Here is a 19,082-nt window from a genome sequence, read left to right on the forward strand (position 1 = left end):
TTTTTCAACCCTTGTGTATCTGCAAACAACCATGTTTCCTCCCAACTCCCCTTACCTCCAGGCAAGGGACCTAATAATTCTAGAAAGCTGATGTATAGCTGTTATAACATTATGGCACCTGCACACAATTTCAGCAATCTCATGGTTAAATATTCATGGTTAAGGGAGAGAAGAATCATAGATTAGTTCTGGGAAGGAGGCAAAATCTTGCCTGGGCACAGCCTTACATGGGCAGACGAAGGCACATAGTGGACAGTATTGACTTTTTGCATGTCTAACTACTCATATCCTGTATATCCTGGTAAGACTATCTTTACTGGGACATTGGCCAACTATCACTTACTCTCTGTGGTTAAATGAGATTGATCCAACTTTCTAGCTGCAGGTGTGCTCATTGCCCCAGAAAGGCCAATCAGCATAATCTATCACACTGGCTACATTGATCAATTTAGGAACAGACATGTAAACCAAGATCAAGCAATGTTGAGTCTGCCTTATGAGTTTTGTTGCAAGTGTTAGTGCAAGCATACTATTTTTTTTTTCAAGTATATTATTTCTGCCTGGATATGCTGGTGGATATCTTCCCAGAACATAATGAGAAATAACCTGAGAGTGAAGTCTACACAGTGGGAAGTGGCGCCCAGACATGGAGAAAGACAGAGTTCTATTATTTGAGCATTTGGATCTACCCATGCTTGAACCCATTACAACCCTAGTGTTTTCAGTTATGTGAGGCAATCATTAATTAACAAGAGTCTTAACTAACTTGGGAAGCAATGAGTAGCTGGGAAAGAAAGATGTGTGTTGTACTTCTAGAGAGGAATTTTCTCCCTTAATTCATCAATATTTCCTCCTTGTTCCCGGAAAATGGAATTACACTCTCCCCGTGAGGGGAAAAAAAATTGAATGGAAGCTTTCCAATTTCCCTTGATTACTTTCTCTTCTGTAAAAGAAAGCACACTAAAAATCCAATGTGTGACCCATTTGTCAAGGTTTACTAAGAGACAAGTTTACTCAGCTTCAAAGGCAGACATCCATTTCTGCTTTCTTGTTGACCAACCTGCTCTCACGGGCAGCGGGTACCCAGCTTTTACCAGAGACTCCTGCATTTTAGACGTTACCATGTGCTTGCCCAGCCACTGTATTGTGCTGATGCTAAATTTCTGGGTTTGATAATGTACTGTACTTCTATTACCATTAGGGAAAGCTGGTTGATGGGCACATGGGAACCCTGTATTTTTTTTTTTTGCAACTCTAAAACGTTTTCCAAGACAATTATTATTTTTTTGTAAAAGAAAATATCTTGGTCAGGACTTTAGATGAGATAAGACAGATCTTGGGGTGGGTGGAGCTGGAGCCACACACACTGGATTTATGAAGGAGATGTTGTCATTGATCATTTCCTGGCTTGGTTGTGAGAAGGAAACTCTACACCAGGTGGTGGAGAACCAAAGTGTCAGGGTGAAACCTCTACCCACACAGCCTGGGCACAAAGTGGCAGGAGGGAGCCATGATGGCCCAGTCCCCCTTCTTCCTTTGAACTATAAAACTGAAGACAGGATCTCGGTCTGGGTGGAAGGGACACTATGATCACAGAATTCCTGTCCTTGCTTTGCCTCGGTAAGTCTCCAGGACTGGGATGGATGGGTTTGGGTGGGTGAGAAAATTTACCACGAAGTGGAGGTTGATGTGAATTGATGGCTTCTGTGTCTTAGACACATGCCACCTGTCAGACTTTGGTGGGCTGTGGTACAACATGCCTCTGTACTGGTGCTTGCACATAAGGAATGAGGAACCAAGGTTCAGAGATGTGTAGTGACACCCTGGTTTACTCGGCTGTGAAATGCAGAGCTCCCATGGGGTCCCCAAACCTGTTTTGTCTAAATACCAGTCTTGCCATGAATGCTTGTAGGCATATAGGAGGGTGGGGTATGTACAGTGTAGAGTGGTGAGTTTGGGTACAAATCAGGAATTCGGTGAAGAGTTATGTTGCAGACAATGGATGACATGAAAATTTTCTGGCCAGCCCTATCCTCAGCCTGATTTTAACTGTCCTCAACTTGAACATGATGTAATCAGATGGATCTGAGCCTGTAGAAAGGAACGCCTCGATTATAACTGTGGCTTGGTCACACAGGAGCTCTAGACTTTGAACCAGCAGCTCCACTGACCAAGCCCCTACTTCCTCCCTGTTTCGTGAGTAGGAGGTGAAGGGTGTGTGTGGAGGACAGCAGGACTTCTCATCTGCCCCAGTTCCTTCCTCCTTCTTCTGGGGTATAGACCTTCCCTTTGGGGTATTGTTCCTCCCACACACACATTTGAGCTTCTGGGGTGGCTGTCAGTCACTGTACCCCAAACCTCCCGCTGTAGGGCAGAATAATCTGGGAAGTCAAGAGACTGACCTTTTCCTGCCCATATTCATTTCCTGGGGCTGCTGTCACAAAGTGCCACAAGCCAAGTGGCTTAAAACCATAAAAATGTATTCTCTCGCAGTTCTGGAGGCCAGAAGTCCAAGATCAAGGTGCAGAGCTGGCCTTGTGAGGGCTCTGAGGCTCAAAGGGAGAATCTGTTCCCAGCTCTCCTCGCTTCTGGGGATGGCAGGCAGTCCTTGGGCTCCTTGTCTGTAGATACTTTGCTGGGATCTCTCGTGTCTTCAAATGGCCGTCTTCCCTCTGTGTCTGTCTCCATGTCTCTCCACCTCTTCTTATGCAGACTTAGGGGGCCATCCTACTCTCCAATAACACTATTTCCAAATAACATATTAGGACTTGAACATATCTTTTGAGGGGGACACAAATCAACCCATAAGACTGTCCTCCTCTTTGACCATAATCATTATTCCAGGGATGATGCAAAGCAAGCCAGCCCAGTTCTGTCGGGAAGTTTCTCAAACTGGCATCGGGACACAGATAAATTTTGGTCCTCTATGAAGTGACCTTCCAAAGATGCCAGACTGTAGTTGCCCTCAGCCCCGCTCCCAGGCTCTTGGTCCTATCCTGACCATATTCAGAGGGAGTGATGCATGCCAGTGAAGAGAAAAGGCCCTAACAGCACTGAATCCCTGGATCAGATGGCTCTAGAGGCCAGCCAGATCCACCATTGCACTTGACGGAGGTTGCTTGCGATACAACTAGGCATTTCCACTTAATCTTATTTCAGGTGGACTTTTGATACCTGAATCTTTGTGCATCTTTAGGGCAAAAGTACCCAACTTACATAAAAATGTTTAAATGTATTGAGGTACAGTTCACATGAGAGTAACCATTTTAAAGTATTCAATTTAGTGGCATGGTAGACATTCACATTGTTATGTAACCATCACAAAATGACTTCATCACCCTTAAAGGAAATACTATACCTACAAGGCAGTCACTCATCATCCTAACCCTAACCCTAACCCTAACCCTTCCCCCAGACCCTGGCAGTCATCAATCTACTCTGTCTCTCTAGATTTAGCTATTCTGGACATATCATGTAAATGGAATCATATGATGTGTGACCTTTCATGTCTGGCTTCTTTTTCTTGGTATATTTGTAAGGTCCATCCATGGTGCAGCATGTATCGCTGTGACATTTCTTTCTATAATGGAATAAGATAATATTTTATATAATATACTATAATCTGAATAATCTTTTACATAAAAATTTTCAAGCTTTCCAGATGATGAGTTCAAAGGATCTGTTAAGTTGTAATTTAACAGTAACTGGGAGACCCAAGTTTGGCACCCAGTTCTAATGTGTGAGGGTGGGACCCTGACACCGCCAAGCAAGTCTTAAACACCAGTTGGGTATACTATAATTTCACTCAATTGTGATACTATCTAGCTGGAGGTAGCATCAGATCCTATAGGTAAGGTGTCAGTTCTACAAGAACGCCCCTCTCCATTTCAGGTGCCAGTCACCAGTTCAGGTGGTCACCTGGGCTTCTGATCAACTGTTTATATATCAGGAGTTCCCATGACCCCCTCTTTTGTCCAATTAGTTTGCTAGAGAAGCTCATAGAATTCACAGAAATATTTTACTTACTATATTACTAGAATATTATAAATATAAAAATATAAATATATATGGCTCTGGAACAGCCAGATGGAAGAGGTGTGGAGGGCCAGGTATGGGGAAAGAGCACAGAGTTTTCATGTCTTCTCCAGGTGCACCATTCTCCCTGCACCTCCATATGTTCACCAACCTGGAAGCTCTCTGAACTCGTCCTTTAGAGCTTTTATAGAGGTTTCATTCCATAGGCATGGTTGATAAAATTATTGGCCATTGGTGATTGATTCCATCTCCAGCCCCTCTCCCCTCCCCAGAGGTCAGTGAGGTGGGACTGAAAGTTCCAGCCTTGTCCTCCTAGGGTTGATTCCCTTGGCAACCAGCCCCCATCCTTAGGTGTGGTCCAAAAGTCCCTTCATTTACATAATGAAAGAATGCTTATCGCTTTCAACACTTAGAAAATTCCAAGGGTTTCAGGACCTCTGTGCCAGGAACCAGGACAGAAACCAAATGTGTTTCTTACCATAAATCACAGTATCACATTAGTTTTTAGGGAACTGTGGTTTCTAGGGCCCCCACTCCTTCCTATCTCAGTAAAGGTTATAGCCCCTAACTAGGCTGGACATTGTACAGCTCTCCATTTGATGTCTGTAAAGGCCATTCTAAGTGTTAGATGTAGGATACGTGGTAGAGGTGGGCAAATATCAGCCAAATGTAAAGTCTCAGCCAAATGACAGATACTTGATCATTGGTAGTTTCTCTATTGTAATTACTTCCTGGGAAATGTGCTTTTTCAGGTTATCCTGAATGCCAGTGGGTTTCTTCCCCTTAATGACAGCTTTCTCCATTTCAGTCTTCCTTGTCTAAGTCAGCTGTCGTCCCTTGTTAGGAGAGATAGACAAGTTCTGAGGAATCCAATGCGCCATATGGGGACTTGAGTTAATGATTCTGTATTCTCACCACACACACACACACACACACACACACACTCACAAAGGGTAACTATATGAGGTGATGGAGGTGTTAACTAGCTTGAAGGTGGTAATCATTGATTGATAGATGATAGATATAAAATCATCATATTGTAGAACTTAAATATACACAATTTTATTTGACAAGGAAAGAGGACCCCTCCCTCACTTTCTATTCTCTGGTAGGGTTTCACAATGTAAAATGAACTAAAGGCAACTGTATGTTTGTGTGTGTGTGTGTGCGTGTGTGTGTTTAAGCGAATCACTATTTGAGCAGAATATTGGCTGATATCAGAGCTGAGATATCATGAGTCTGAAAGCAGGATTGGTGTGTGTGGGGGGCACTAAAAAGGGACCATGAGACCTAGGACTCCCTGACCACCCAGAGGATGATTTCCTACCTACTAATCCCAGACGTCACTGCAAGTGCCCTCTCAGCACACTGTCTACACTCCACCTCCTTCCTTCTAGGTGAAGCTTGGGGGTCCCTGTTGTGAGCTGACCTCTGAGTTTAAACAAAGGCCAGATGTCTTGAGATACTCTTGCATTGAGAAATTCTAGCTTCAACTCTTGGCAGACCCCAAGACTGGTTTCCCATATTTTCATCCATGGGATGATGTTCCTGTCCCAGAATGAAATAAATAGAACAGAACACAGGAGAGGGAGGGGCTGATGTTTGTCAAGATCAAAGCCAAGAGTGAAGAAAGCATTTAAAACCACGAATGTCTTGAATTCTTCGTGAAAAGAAGAACTTTGTTAGAGAGAGCAACTTCCTCTCCAGAGAGGAAACCCTCCACTCATACTCCACAATAAAATAACCATTGCATCATTTAAGTGGTAAGGGTGAAAACTGCCATCATACAAGACAGGAGAGGAAAATATAGGTAAGTGTGCAATGATTTCTAGATGGTGAAAGAAAAGACTAATTGTGAAAGCAACACAATAAATCAGGAAAGGTTACTGGAATTTGGTACATAAACATAACTCCTGAATGAGAAACAATGGGACATAAGCAAAAGGTAAAAAATAAACCCAAGGAGGGACACCTGGGTGGCTCAGTTGGTTAAGCGTCTGACTTCGGCTCGGGTCATGATCTTGCAGTCTGTGAGTTTGAGCCCCGCATCGGGCTCTGTGCTGACAGCTCAGAGCCTGGAGCCTGCTTCGGATTCTGTGTCTCCCTCTCTCTCTCTCAGCCCCTCCCCTGCTCGTGTTCTGTCACTATCTCTCTTTCAAAGATAAATAAACATTAAAAAAAATTTTTTTTAAATCAACCCAAGGAAGTACCTTCAAGAAATGGGATGGATCTTTAACAAATTAGTCACACATCATCTGCCTGATTTGTACTCTAAGATGAGTATATAAACTCATGTCTAATGAGAGTTTCTCTTCCAGGGCTTTCCCTGGGCTTTGAAGATGAGAAAAAGAATGGTGAGTTTTCTTGCATACACTTGATCTGTTCCTGCATCCCAAGTTTTCTGTCTGATCCTCTCAATTCTGGGAGGGCATTGGCAGTCATCACTTGGAAGATTCATACTAACTCTGAATTCTTTCCAGAGACACTTACCAAACCCTACCTCAGTGCCTTGCCCAGCCCAGTGGTTGAACAGGGACATAACGTGACCTTGAGGTGCCTGGGTCACCGCCACAATGTGACATTCATGCTGGGGAAGCTGCAGGACTCTGGGTACAGACAGGAGCAGAGATCTGCAGGATATGAGGCTGAATTCCTCCTCACTCACCTGGAGCCAAAGGATGCTGGGACGTACTTTTGTGCCTACAAGACAATGGACTCCCAGGAGTGGTCAGAGGAGAGTGAACACCTGCAGCTGGAGGTCACAGGTGAGAAAGGCAGCTTCAGGTTTGCCCTTGAGGCACATATTCCTTTTCCTGTGATGGAACCTGGCTGGGGAGAGAAGAGTCCAGGAAACAAAAAGACAGCTGTGACTGCTTGAGTGTAGAGAATTGGGGGAAGGCGGGAATGGGAACTGAATTTGGTGACCAGTTCTCATCAGAGATTCCGAATGGGTATCAATGAGGTGGGTGTGGAGGGTGTTTTAGAATATAGGTATTAACAGAAAATTTGAAGTATGACCAAAGATGGAGATGTGATTGTCACTGGGGAAAAAAAAGTGTTTGTTAGAGTTTCCAAGAGGGGGATGCCATGCAGGACCACACAGAGAAGCACCAGGGCTAGTCAGGAAGCAGAGGGAGGGAGAAGATGGGGTAGGAACCTCTACTGTGGTTTCTGTGGGAAGGAACAGGCTTAAGATTGGCTCTGGGGTATAGAGGCTGTCCCTGAGTGTCTCGTATCTGACCCTGGAGTCATTAGGGCAGGGGAATAGTGGTCCAGAGGGTGGGAGCCATAGAGGAGGTGGTCAAGAGTGTGAGTTCTGGATTGCTTGGGTTGCATTTGAGAGGCGTGCTTGAGGGGGAGCTGTCTCCTATCTCTAGGAAGTAGATACCCTGGGAGGGGAATATCTCCAGGGTCAGCAAGGTCCCAAAATGTCAAAGAATCAAATACAGAAAATAAAAGACATGGTTAATACAGAGATGGGTAAGAATGTCCCCAGGGAAACCCTGGTCCTCCCCTTTACCCCCGTTGCGTTGTACTCTTCAGGATCAATCCTAAAACCTTCCTTCTTACTCAGCATAGATCCCGAGACAATTCCAGGTCACAGTGTGAGACTCTGATTCCATACAGCAGAACCAAATGTATGGATATTGTTCTGCTGAAAACGGTGATGGCAGAGCCACTACAAGTTGAGAAAATAAGAAAATCCAAACTGAGCATCGTGGCAGCATAAGACATCCCTCATTTTTGTACCAATCTTCCATGCCAACAACAGAAATGTGGCATCCATGCACAAACAAAAGTGCTTTTGTGGGAGTTGTGGGATCCGGCACCAAACACCAAGGGACCCAAGAGGAGTCTCACCCACCTGTGAGTTGAGTAGTAGGCAGACAGACCTCAGTACCAGCTGTGGAACCTGCAGGAGACTGTAAATTATTTCCAGGTCCTATTGGCCATGGTCTGGAAGCACCTGGAGATGTGATCAATAACTTATGGACAAGGGAACCTGTGTGGACATCTACAAACCAAGACTGAATCATGAAGAAATAGAAAGTCTGAACAGATCAATAACAGAGAAGGAGAGTACCTCAAAAATCAAAAACCTCCCAATGAAGAAGAGCCCAGGACCAACCAGAAGGTTTCACTTATGAATTCCACCAGACATTTAAAGAAAAAATAATGCAAATCCTTCTCAGAGTCTTCCCAAAAATGGAAGAGGAGGGAACACTCCTACTCTCATTTCATGAGGCCGGCATCACCGATACCAAAGCCAGACAGCAACACTAAAAGAAAACTACGGAGCAATATAATATCCCTGATGAACATAGATGCAGACATTCCCCAAAAAACATTAGCAACCAAGTTCAACAGCACATTAAGGTTACACGTCATGGTTAAGTGGGATTTGTCCCTGTGGTATGAGGATGGTTCAACATATACAATCAATAAATGCGATAGACCACATTAGTGAAAGAAGGACAGAAGTCATACGATCATCTCAGTAGATGCAGAAAAGGTATTTGACAAAATACAACATACTTTCAAAATTAAAAACTCTCCACAAATGGGGTATAGAAGGAATACATCTCAACGTAACAAAGGACATACGCAAGTCCACAGTTGGCATCATACTCGAAGGGGAAAGGTCGAAAGCTTTTCCTCTAACATCAGAAGCAAGACAAGGATGTCCGCTCTCACCACTTCCATTCAATGTAGCAATAAAGCAATCAAACAAGACAAAGAAGTAAGAGGCATCCAAACTGGAAAGGAAGAAGTAGAACTGTCTTTATTTGCAGATGACGTAATCTTACATATGGAAAATCCTAACGACTCAACCAAGAAAAATGCTGGATCCTGAATGGTCAAAGAAATACGGAGAAAGAACAAAGTCGGGGGTATCACACATCCTAATTTCAAACTATACTAGAAAGCTACAGTAATCCAAATGGTACGGTACTGGCATAAAAATAGACACATAGACCAGCAAAACAAAACCAAGAGCCCAGAGTTCAAGCCTCACGTATACAATCAACTAACATTTGGTAGGGGAGCCAAAAATACGCAGTGGGGTGAGGGTAGTCTCTTCAATAAACGGTGTTGGGAGAACTGGATGCCAGAAGAATGAAATTGGACCCCTATCTTACACCACTCACAAAAATCCATTCAAAACGTAGTAGAGACTTAAACATAAGACCCCACACCATAAAACCCCTCGAAGAAAACAGGGGAAAACTCCTTTGCTTAATCTTGGCAATGAGGTTTTCAGATATGACACAAAAAGCATTAAAAAGGCAAAAATAGGGGCGCCTGGGTGGCTCAGTCAGTTGGGCGGCCGACTTCATTCAGCTCAGGTCATGATCTCGCGGTCCGTGAGGGCTGTGAGTTCGAGCCTCGTGTCGGGCTCTGTGCTGACAGCTCAGAGCCTGGAGCCTGTTTCAGATTCTGTGTCTCCCTCTCTCTGACCCTCCCCCATTCATGCTCTGTCTCTCTCTGTCTCAAAAATAAATGTTATTAAAAAAATTTATAAAAAAAATTTAAAAAAGGCAAAAATAAACAAGTGGGAAGGCATCAAGCTAAAAAGCTTCTGCGTGGCTAAAGAAATAGTCAACAAGATAAGAAAACTTAACCAAATGGGAGAGAATATTTGCAAAATGACAGTGCCCTTGCCTGAGATAGGGAAGACTGGCAAGGAATAGGATTGGAAGGGGAGGGGGGAATTAGTGGGGTCATATAAATATTTTTGGTATTAGAAATAATATCAAAACTCCAAGAATATTAGAAAGAGCAATCTCATATTCTGACCCTGGTTTGCGAACCCAGTGAGCATCCCAAGAGTGGGGAAGACATTCTCTGCTTCCCAAAGAAGGCATAGAGTCCGTAAGTGGGACATGAGGACATAGGACCCCAAGATCCCCACACAATCATTGTGATTTTTTTTCTTACCTCCTGTTTTCTAGATGACCGCAAAAAACGCAGAGCCCCTCCAGGGGGAAAAGGTAAGATAAATTGAAGAATGCTTTTCCAAATTATACCCACCTCATGAGACAGGGGATCCTTTTTGATTAAAAGGCACAAGAAGCATCTCGATGCATGATTTCTCAACGCGATTGGGAGGATGATTGCCTCTCTTGGGCAATGACTGCTGAGCTCCTCCTGGGTTCATAAAAATCTGATGAGTAAGACAGGACAAGGTGCATCGTTTGTCATTTTACATAATGAAAACACTATGGTGGAGTTTTGGGAAGAATGGGGATGAGCTTGTGTGTCTGGTTTGGGCAGCACGATCCCTATGCTGTGGAGTCCACGTGCTTTGGGAATATGTATGACCAAAGGACTTGCTAAAACTTCTAAATTCTCGGGGCACCTGGGTGGCTCAGTCGGTTAAGCGGCCGACTTCGGCTCAGGTCACGATCTCGCGGTCTGTGGGTTCGAGCCCCGCGTCGGGCTCTGTGCTGACAGCTCAGAGCCTGGAGCCTGTTTCAGATTCTGTGTCTCCCTCTCTCTGACCCTCCCCTGTTCATGCTCTGTCTCTCTCTGTCTCAAAAATAAATAAACGTTAAAAAAATTATTAAAAAAAAAACTTCTAAATTCTCAAACACAGCTGAACATTCAGTTACTTTTCTCTGATGCTGCTTTTCCATGAAGAATTGGCTAAGATTCTATCCTCAGAGATGCCTGTAAAAGTTAGAGCTTTTGACATCTTTGGATGAAAACAGGAGCTCATCCAGATTTTAATGGCCAAATATATAATGTAAATTGGCAACTAGGTGCTTACTCATCTTTAATTTCTGCAACTTGTAACCTCCCTATAAGCTACTCCAAAGAGCCAAAATTGTTCAGGGCTGTCATTAGAGTTGACACTGACATAACCAGCTTTTTTTTTTTTTAAAGGTATCTCCCAAAATGTCCTTGCAAAATAAGTAATAGTCTTTGAAAATGTGTTTATTCAGGATTAGCAGACTTGGGAAATGATTTCTACTCCAGCTTTAGGACCATAATGCATGCCAGGAATGTCTTTTTGGAGAGATATGAAATCTGATAGCATCCAGGAGCATGAAAGGGTCAGAAATAGAGCAGGAAGTGCGAGGGATGGTGTCGGAGGGGAAAGAGGAAGAGAAACGGTGATTTCGGCTCTCGCGTTATTTTCTTTCTTTTTGATTGATACATAACTCACACTCCCTAAATTCACCCTTTTGAAGGATATGACTCAGTGGCATTTTAGTATGTTTGCAAGGCTGTGCAGCCACAGCCACTATACAATTCCAGAACATTCTCATCACCCCCAAATGAAATCGCCAGCCTGTTAAGCGGTGTCTCCCCATCCCCATGGTGGACATTTGGGTTGTTCATACCTTTTTGGTATCGCAATAATTCTACCCTGAGCATTGGTGTGCACGTACCTGTTTGAGTCCCCGCTCCCAATTTTTCTTCGGTATCTACCCATGGGTAGAATTGGAAGGGCATATGTTAACTCTACATTTAACTTTTTGAGAAACGGCCAAGTTATTTCCCAACGTGGCCGCCCCATTTTACATTCCCACCAGTAATGCATGTGGGTTCCAATATCTCCATATCCTTGCCAACCCTTATTTTCCTTTTATTATAGACACCTTAGTGGGTGTCTTCTTAAGATGTGCTTTCTGTGTTCAAATTTATACCGCCGCAATTCTAAACAGAATAAAGCCTTTAAGCTCAGACAGGATGTCCCCAGCCCGCATACGAGGCCAGTCTTCTCTTCTGTGCCTGTGACTTTATTTACGCCCCATGTCGAGCTGTATCCCTTTGCTCGTCTGATTCCTTCACACCAACACCAGAGACCCTTTGTAGTTTATTCTGGCAACTTGTAAACATGGATGTGAAATTTGGCCAGGATATGTGGACATCTCAGGGTGAGCTCAGATCGATGGGTGTGGGGCCATAGGAAGAGGAAAGTCTTGTAATAGTTTACTTCTCATTTCTAGTGAGCTGCTGTGGGAGAGAAATCTAGGCTAGATGAAGGTTGAAGCTTCTCTGCATCCATTCGGGGCCTTGTTAGTCCGGGAAGAGCTGCTCCTGCCCTGTGTCTCACGTCCCTGGTGATGTGCTGATAGATTGCTGTGTTTGAGGGTGTGTTGGATTCAGGGCTGCTAGAAGCAGACTCTCACATAAGTATGAGCGTGGAAACGATATTGTAGAGGGCACGGGGGAAGAAGGCATGAGAAGAAAAGGACAGAACACGAGTGAGTGTCTTTTGCTCAATGCCACGGGAAAGTGCAGGAGATGGAGAAGGTGACACACACGGGCAGCCAGGGCTTAAGGCAGGAAACCACAATCCAGAGTGCATAAAAACGGCAAAGGGATCTGGGGGAGCAGGGAAGGAGGAGTATCAGCATCATCTGCTACAGAGGGAGACAGGTGTGGGCGGGATATCGGGGGAGAAAATAATCATTATCACTGCGATCTCATTATCCTACATGGTGAGTCAGATTCTAGACTGAGCGTTGTAAAGCCAGTACTCTCACCTTCCATCATTATCCAGCTCTGTGAGTCAGGTATTCTCACCCCACCCCTCTCCTTCCGGCCCCATCTTTATGGAGCTGTAATCGGGAAATAAAAGAAGGTATTTAAAGTGTGCCCCGTGATGGTTGGGAGTACAAGTACGCCGTGAAAGGAATCCCCCCATCAAGTGAATGAATGCACCTGCCCCTCACGTACTCACCCCCCTTTTTTTTTTTAGTAAGAATGCTTAAGATGTCTTTAAGCAAATTTCAATTATACAATATCAACTACTGTCACCATACGATACATTACATGTCCAGAATTTATTCACCTTTTTAAAAAAATTTAATATTTATTTATTTTTGTGAGAGCGAGAGACAGAGTGTGAGACAGGGAGGGGCACAGAGAGAGGGAGACACAGAATCCGAAACGGGCTCCAGGCTCTGAGCTGTCAGCACAGAGCCCGATGTGGGGCTCGAACTCACGGACTGTGATGTCATGACCTGAGCCGAAGGCAGACGCCCAACCAACTGCGCCACCCAGGCACCCCATGTTGTCTTTTTTATTTTTAATTTTTTTTAACGTTTATTTATTTTTGAGACAGAGAGAGACAGAGCACGAACGGGGGAGGGACAGAGAGAGAGGGAGACACAGAATCGGAAGCAGGCTCCAGGCTCTGAGCCATCAGCCCAGAGCCCGACGCGGGGCTCGAACTCGCGGACTGCGAGATCGTGACCTGAGCTGAAGTCAGACACTTAACCGACTGAGCCACCCAGGCGCCCCCCATGTTGTCTTTTATAAGTAATTTTTATTCGCTTCTTTTGAATGCAAACAGAGTCGATGTGTTCACATTCTTTCCAAATTTAAAAGACTGAAAAAAAGTACTATCAAACAAAAAAATTCAGTTCTTATGGTCTTCTGTATAGGAGGCATTTTGGAAGAAAAATTCCACACGAAAGATGATTCTAGTAAGCCTCAGTCAGCAAGAGAACCCTCCTGTGAAAATACTCACTAACTGGTGTGGTTCTGTTTAGAAATAAGACATATCTAGATAATTCAAAAATAATGTTCCTAGCAGCCAGGAAATGTTCATTGTAAATTCAAGATCTCACGTAAAGGGAAAACTTCATGTGATTGGCAATAAAATTGCTTATTATGTGCCATTTTGACTTAAAACGCGTATATGTTAGATATTAGATTTAAACAGTTACGAATTTGCATGAACATATTTCTCCTGATTGGCATTCCCGTTGCCCCAAAAAGTGAATACCAAGGAAAGTAATGTATTTTATGAACTTGAATAATCACTGTACACATCCTGTATCACCTCTGGATTTCTCTCAAAACTTGTTTTACTCCTTTTTTTTTTTAAAGTTTTTTTTTAAGTTTATTCATTTTTGAGAAAGAGAGAGAGAGAGAGACAGCATGAGCGGGGGAGGGGCAGAGAGAGAGGGAGACACAGAATCTGAAGCGGGTTCCAGGCTCTGAGCTGTCAGCAGAGAGCCCGACGCGGGGCTCGAACTCATGACCTAAGCTGAAGTCAGATGCTTAACCGACTGAGCCACCCAGGAACCCTTATTCATCTTTTAACTGGAAGCTTCTCCTCACTTACCCTGCCCTCAGTCCCTGGCAACCATCTACCCTCTGCTTCTATGAGTTCAATTTAAAAAAAAAAATTTTTTTTAATTTTTTAGATTCCAAGTGTAAGTGGAATCCAATCATGTAGTGTTTGCCTTTAGTTCATGTCACTTAGCATAATGCCCTCCAGGTTTCATAGGCTTTGTAGCAGATGGTCGGATTTTCTGAATAATATCCCAGGGGTGTATAACATTTAAACAACCCTTGAACTGGGAGAGAGTTGGGACTTCCATTCATGTCTGATGGGACTTGCCTCTGCCAGCATCGCCGTTATGTGGGGAAACGCGTATCTGCCCAGACTGTGAGCTCACTTCTCTAGGGTTTCCACACCCAGTGGCCAGCACAGAGCTGCCCGGACCTGGGGCCGCTTGGCCTGAAGGGTTAGACATCCCAGGACTTGAAGCCCATCCCGGCTGTGTGACTTTTTTTTAAAATTTTTTTTAAACATGTATTTTTTTTTTTTTTACTTTTTTTTTAACGTTTATTTATTTTTGAGACAGAGAGAGACAGAGCATGAATGGGGGAGGGTCAGAGAGAGGGAGACGCAGAATCTGAAACAGGCTCCAGGCTTTGAGCTGTCAGCACAGAGCCCGACGCGGGGCTCGAACTCACGGACCGTGAGATCATGACCTGAGCCGAAGTCGGACACTTAACCGACTGAGCCACCCAGGCGCCCCAACATGTATTTATTTTTGAGAGACAGAAAGAGACAGAGCATGAGCAGAGGAGGGGCAGAGAGAGGGGGAGACACAGAATCGGAAGCAGGCTCCAGGCTCTGAGCTGTCAGCACAGAGCCTTGAACCCACGAACTGTGAGATCATGACCTGCGCCGAAGTCGGATGCTCAACCAATTGAGCCACCCGGGTGCCCCATAAATCTTCATTATTATTGATATGGCTGACACACTGATTGGGAATTTCCCTTGGGCGAGGCCCTCTCTGGGAGTGCCCACCTGGTTACCCCCCAGCCCCCACCATGCAGTACAGTCAGTAGCTACTATTCCCATCCTCGCTTTGAATGGGGAAAGGGAGGGGCGCCTGGGTGGCTCAGTCGGTTAAGCGTCCGACTTCAGCTCAGGTCACGATCTCACGGTCTGTGAGTTCGAGCCCCGAGTCGGGCTCTGTGCTGACAGCTCGGAGCCTGGAGCCTGTTTCAGATTCTGTGTCTCCCTCTCTCTCTCTGCCCCTCCCCCGTTCATGCTCTGTCTCTCTCTCTGTCTCAAAAATAAATAAACGTTAAAAAAAAAAATGAATGGGGAAAGGGAAAGTCAGATTCACTCCCCTAAGACATGGGAAGTTCCAGCTCGGAAGCAGCAGCTGAAGGCTTTAGAAGCCCGATTGTCTGGCTGCTGACAACTGTCCTGCCACATGCAGATCAGGGTGTCTGGGCAGCCAAACTGATGGTCTGACCTGCTCCTCTCCCACCAGCCACCAGATCCACCATTGCTGCCACGTGCAGCTGTCTCTCCATTTTGCTCCTCTTCCTCTCCGTCTTCCTCATCAACAGATGCACCCAGCATGGTGAGTTCAGGGATGCACCGATTTAAAACACTGGGGAAGGGGAGTGAAGTGAAGGATTTTCTCATTAGATAAATTCCTCCCTGTATTATTATTATTATTATTATTATTATTATGTGTTTTTTTTTGTAGATTTGTCACATGAAGAATCCACCAAGAGGTAGATAAACTCGACGTATCTCGTGCCCCCTCCCACCTTTCACAGACCCTCTTTGCGTGTCTGTGATTCCCACTCCTGTCCAACCCGTACTGTGACTCTCTTCTTCTCTCCAAAACCCTATCCTCTCCCCCAGTCTTCATATCCCACACTTTAATGTGTTTCTGTCTCTCAGAACCAGCCATTCCAAACTTCCCCAGCAGGAGGCTATGGGTGAGTGATAAGGGAAGAAACCACATGGGCATGGTGGGATGGGAAGGGTAAGTCTGACTCCTGCAATCTGAGAACTGATTTTTTTCCCCCTTTCTCTCACAGATGCAGATTCATCTGACCTGGAAAGGACATCTGTCTCGGTGAGTTCTCCCCACAAGTTCACTTATCTCCATAGGCCGACCCTGTTCACCCGCTGGTTTAGCCCACACTCTGGTTATATGACTGCCCCCAGCTCACACAATTGACCGGAGGCCAATGAACATTGTGTTTAAAAACATATGCTTCAAAAAATAAAATAAAATAAAATAAAATAAAAACATATGCTTCAGCCAAACTCATATAAACTGAGGGCAGAATGGTGGTTACCAGGAGGTGAGAAAGTTGGTAGATAAGTAAGTTCTGGAGATGAAATGCACAGCATTGTGATCATGGTCCATAACGATGTATTCGAACTTCAGAGTTGCTAAGAGATTACATCTTAATTGTTCTCACTGCTTGGAAAAGACATGATAATTATGTGACGGGATTCATGTGTTAGCTAGCACTATGGTGGTAATCATGTTGCAATATATAAATGTATCAAATAAACACTTGGTACATTTATATATTGCAACATGATTACCACCATAGTGGTAAAACCTATACAATGTTATATGTCAGTTATATCTCAATCAACAAAGATACATGGGCTTTTTGTTCCGGAGTAGCAAGACTCCAACTGCCCATGGCTACTATTTATTACCAATATGGTCTGAGACAAAGCATGAAACCCCTGTGATCTGGACCCTTCATTGCCTCCCATATCGAGTGGGAATCAAAATCCCCCATGAGAAGGCCTGTGTGAATCCACTGATGTGCTAATCACAAAGGGTTTGCTGGAGTTGCCAGCAAATTTTAAACGTCAGATGGCATAAAAGCATCAATTAACAAATGTTAACCAATGTACATTATTTTTTTCTATTTAAAATACTGTTTACTTGCGATTCAACATTAATTAGCATTACCTTGGGGCGCCTGGGTGGCTCAGTTCGTTAAGTGTCTGACTTCAGCTCAGGTCATGATCTCGTGGTCTGTGAGTTCAAGCCCCGCACCGGGCTCTGTGCTGACAGCTCGGAGTCTGGAGCCAGCTTCAGATTCTGTGTCTCCCTCTCTCTCTGCCCCTCCTCCACTCACGTCCTGTCTCTGTCAGAAATGAATAAACATTAAAAAAAAATTTTTTTAATTAGCATTACCTCTAAGAGCAATAACAGATAACGTTTATACATTTTTCCCATAGGACACAGAGGTCCATTGGTTTATTCTTTATGTCAAAGCAAGTAAAAAGAGGCATTAGCAAAAAGTACAAATGGTTCAATGCTGTGTTTAAAAAGTATTTATGCACATGGCATTCACTTAGATATGCATATAATTTTTTAAGGTATGGAAAAACATAGTTCACAGATTCGCAAATAAAGCCTCAATGAACAAATCTGGCCTATTTTAAGCGTTGGATTAATGACATTGATTAGCAAATTGTTGATCATAATATGAAAATAATATAATATTACGATGTGCTACCTCCATACAGTGAAATTCTATTCAGCAATAAAAAAAGGAAGAAAGTAGTGATAGGTACCTTTGGTACAAGGATGTATTGCAAAAACCATTTTGCTAAGTGAAAAAAAGCCAGATACAGAAGACTGTCCATGGTGGTGTTCCATTGTGTAAAATCTCCAGAAAAAGCACATTAGTGGTGGCCTATGGCTAGGGTGGGGAGAGCAGGTGTAACTGCACATAGGCACGAGGGAACTTTTTTGGGTGACGAATGTTCTAAAACTTACTGTGGCGATGGCCAGCCACATCATTCTACCGATTCACTAAATGTCATCAAATTTCACACATGGTACATAAATTATATCTTAATAACACTTTTTAAAAAAATTTTTAACGTTTATTTATTTTTGAGACAGAGAGAGACAGAGCATGAACGGGGGAGGGGCAGAGAGAGAGGGAGACACAGAATCTGAAACAGGCTCCAGGCTCTGAGCCGTCAGCACAGAGCCCGACGCGGGGCTCGAACTCACGGACCGTGAGATCATGACCTGAGCCGAAGTCGGACACTTCACCGACTGAGCCACCCAGGCGCCCCAATAACACTGCTTTAAAAACAGTGTAATATTACATAACCAGTAGGAATTCTTGAAGGATAGTAGTTCTTATTCTCAAAACCATGCATTTGCAATGACTGTTATTAGTCCCACTTACACTCATTAGCATCGTTTCATTAAAACCAGAGTCAAAACCCTCATCATCCGTGAAACATGGCCATTCCTAGAATGGCTCTGTCCAGTAGGACTTCCCGCCATGATGGAAGTGTCCCAAAGCTGTGCTCATACAACAGCCACTGGCTGCATGTGGCTTGTGCACATTTGAGATGCATCTGGTGTGACTGAGGACCTGAGTTTTGAGTTCGATTTAACTTTAATTCACTTAAATGTAAATAGCCATACGTGGCTTGTAGGTACCATATGAGACAGCTAAGCTCTAAATGCCCATCTCTCTTCCCCAAAGGCTGAAAGACCCCCAGGGAGTGAGCTATGCTGATCGAAACCCCAAGGCACCACCTGCGGCAGCTTCTGTCCCCCGCCGAGGAGCCCCCAGGATCCTGTGAACGTACAGTGCTGTAGGATCCCTGGAAGGAGGAGAACTTGATTTTAGATGGTGGAGGTGACTGAACACATGGAAACCAGGTCACTGTGTGTCCTTGGCTCACAATCCATAGTAATAAAATGAAGTTTCTGCTTTTTTGCTTCCACACCTCTCAACAATTACTGGTCTCAAAAATAAATTTTAAAAAAAGTTAAAAAAATAAAAAAAAAAGAATTACTGGCTGGATTTCCCCAAAATTTGGAGTGTGACTTTAGTACAGTTTGGCTTAAAACATAGGCTAAGAACACATACCATGTGTATGGGCTGGTAGTACCAGGATACCCACTTAGGGAATTCTAGATGGCACCCCATACATAGAAAACTGTTCCCCCAGAAAACTCCATTGATTGCTGTGGGGT

General features: G+C 44.1%; 1 protein-coding gene across 3 annotated transcripts in view; it reads left to right on the forward strand.

Annotated features, from left to right (window-relative positions):
• The first annotated feature begins 1,351 nt into the window (after positions 1-1,351).
• VSTM1 (V-set and transmembrane domain containing 1) overlaps positions 1,352-19,082 on the forward strand; it is an 18,664-nt gene continuing 933 nt past the window's right edge. The window contains exons 1-9 of one of the 3 annotated variants that reach the window (XM_049621499.1): positions 1,357-1,620; positions 6,354-6,389; positions 6,516-6,800; positions 9,990-10,028; positions 15,576-15,668; positions 15,798-15,825; positions 15,998-16,035; positions 16,138-16,175; positions 18,586-18,871. In XM_049621499.1, the coding sequence (XP_049477456.1) occupies positions 1,587-1,620; positions 6,354-6,389; positions 6,516-6,800; positions 9,990-10,028; positions 15,576-15,668; positions 15,798-15,825; positions 15,998-16,035; positions 16,138-16,175; positions 18,586-18,618 (624 nt within the window). In that variant the 5' untranslated portion in view covers positions 1,357-1,586 and the 3' untranslated portion in view covers positions 18,619-18,871. Of the gene's footprint in view, positions 1,621-6,353; positions 6,390-6,515; positions 6,801-9,989; positions 10,029-15,575; positions 15,669-15,797; positions 15,826-15,997; positions 16,036-16,137; positions 16,176-18,585 lie in introns of all 3 variants that reach the window. The other 2 variants (XM_049621501.1, XM_049621500.1) reach the window with 2 other exon arrangements.

The sequence above is a fragment of the Panthera uncia genome (assembly GCF_023721935.1).
Source record: "Panthera uncia isolate 11264 chromosome E2 unlocalized genomic scaffold, Puncia_PCG_1.0 HiC_scaffold_19, whole genome shotgun sequence".
Classification (NCBI taxonomy): Eukaryota; Metazoa; Chordata; class Mammalia; order Carnivora; family Felidae; genus Panthera; species Panthera uncia.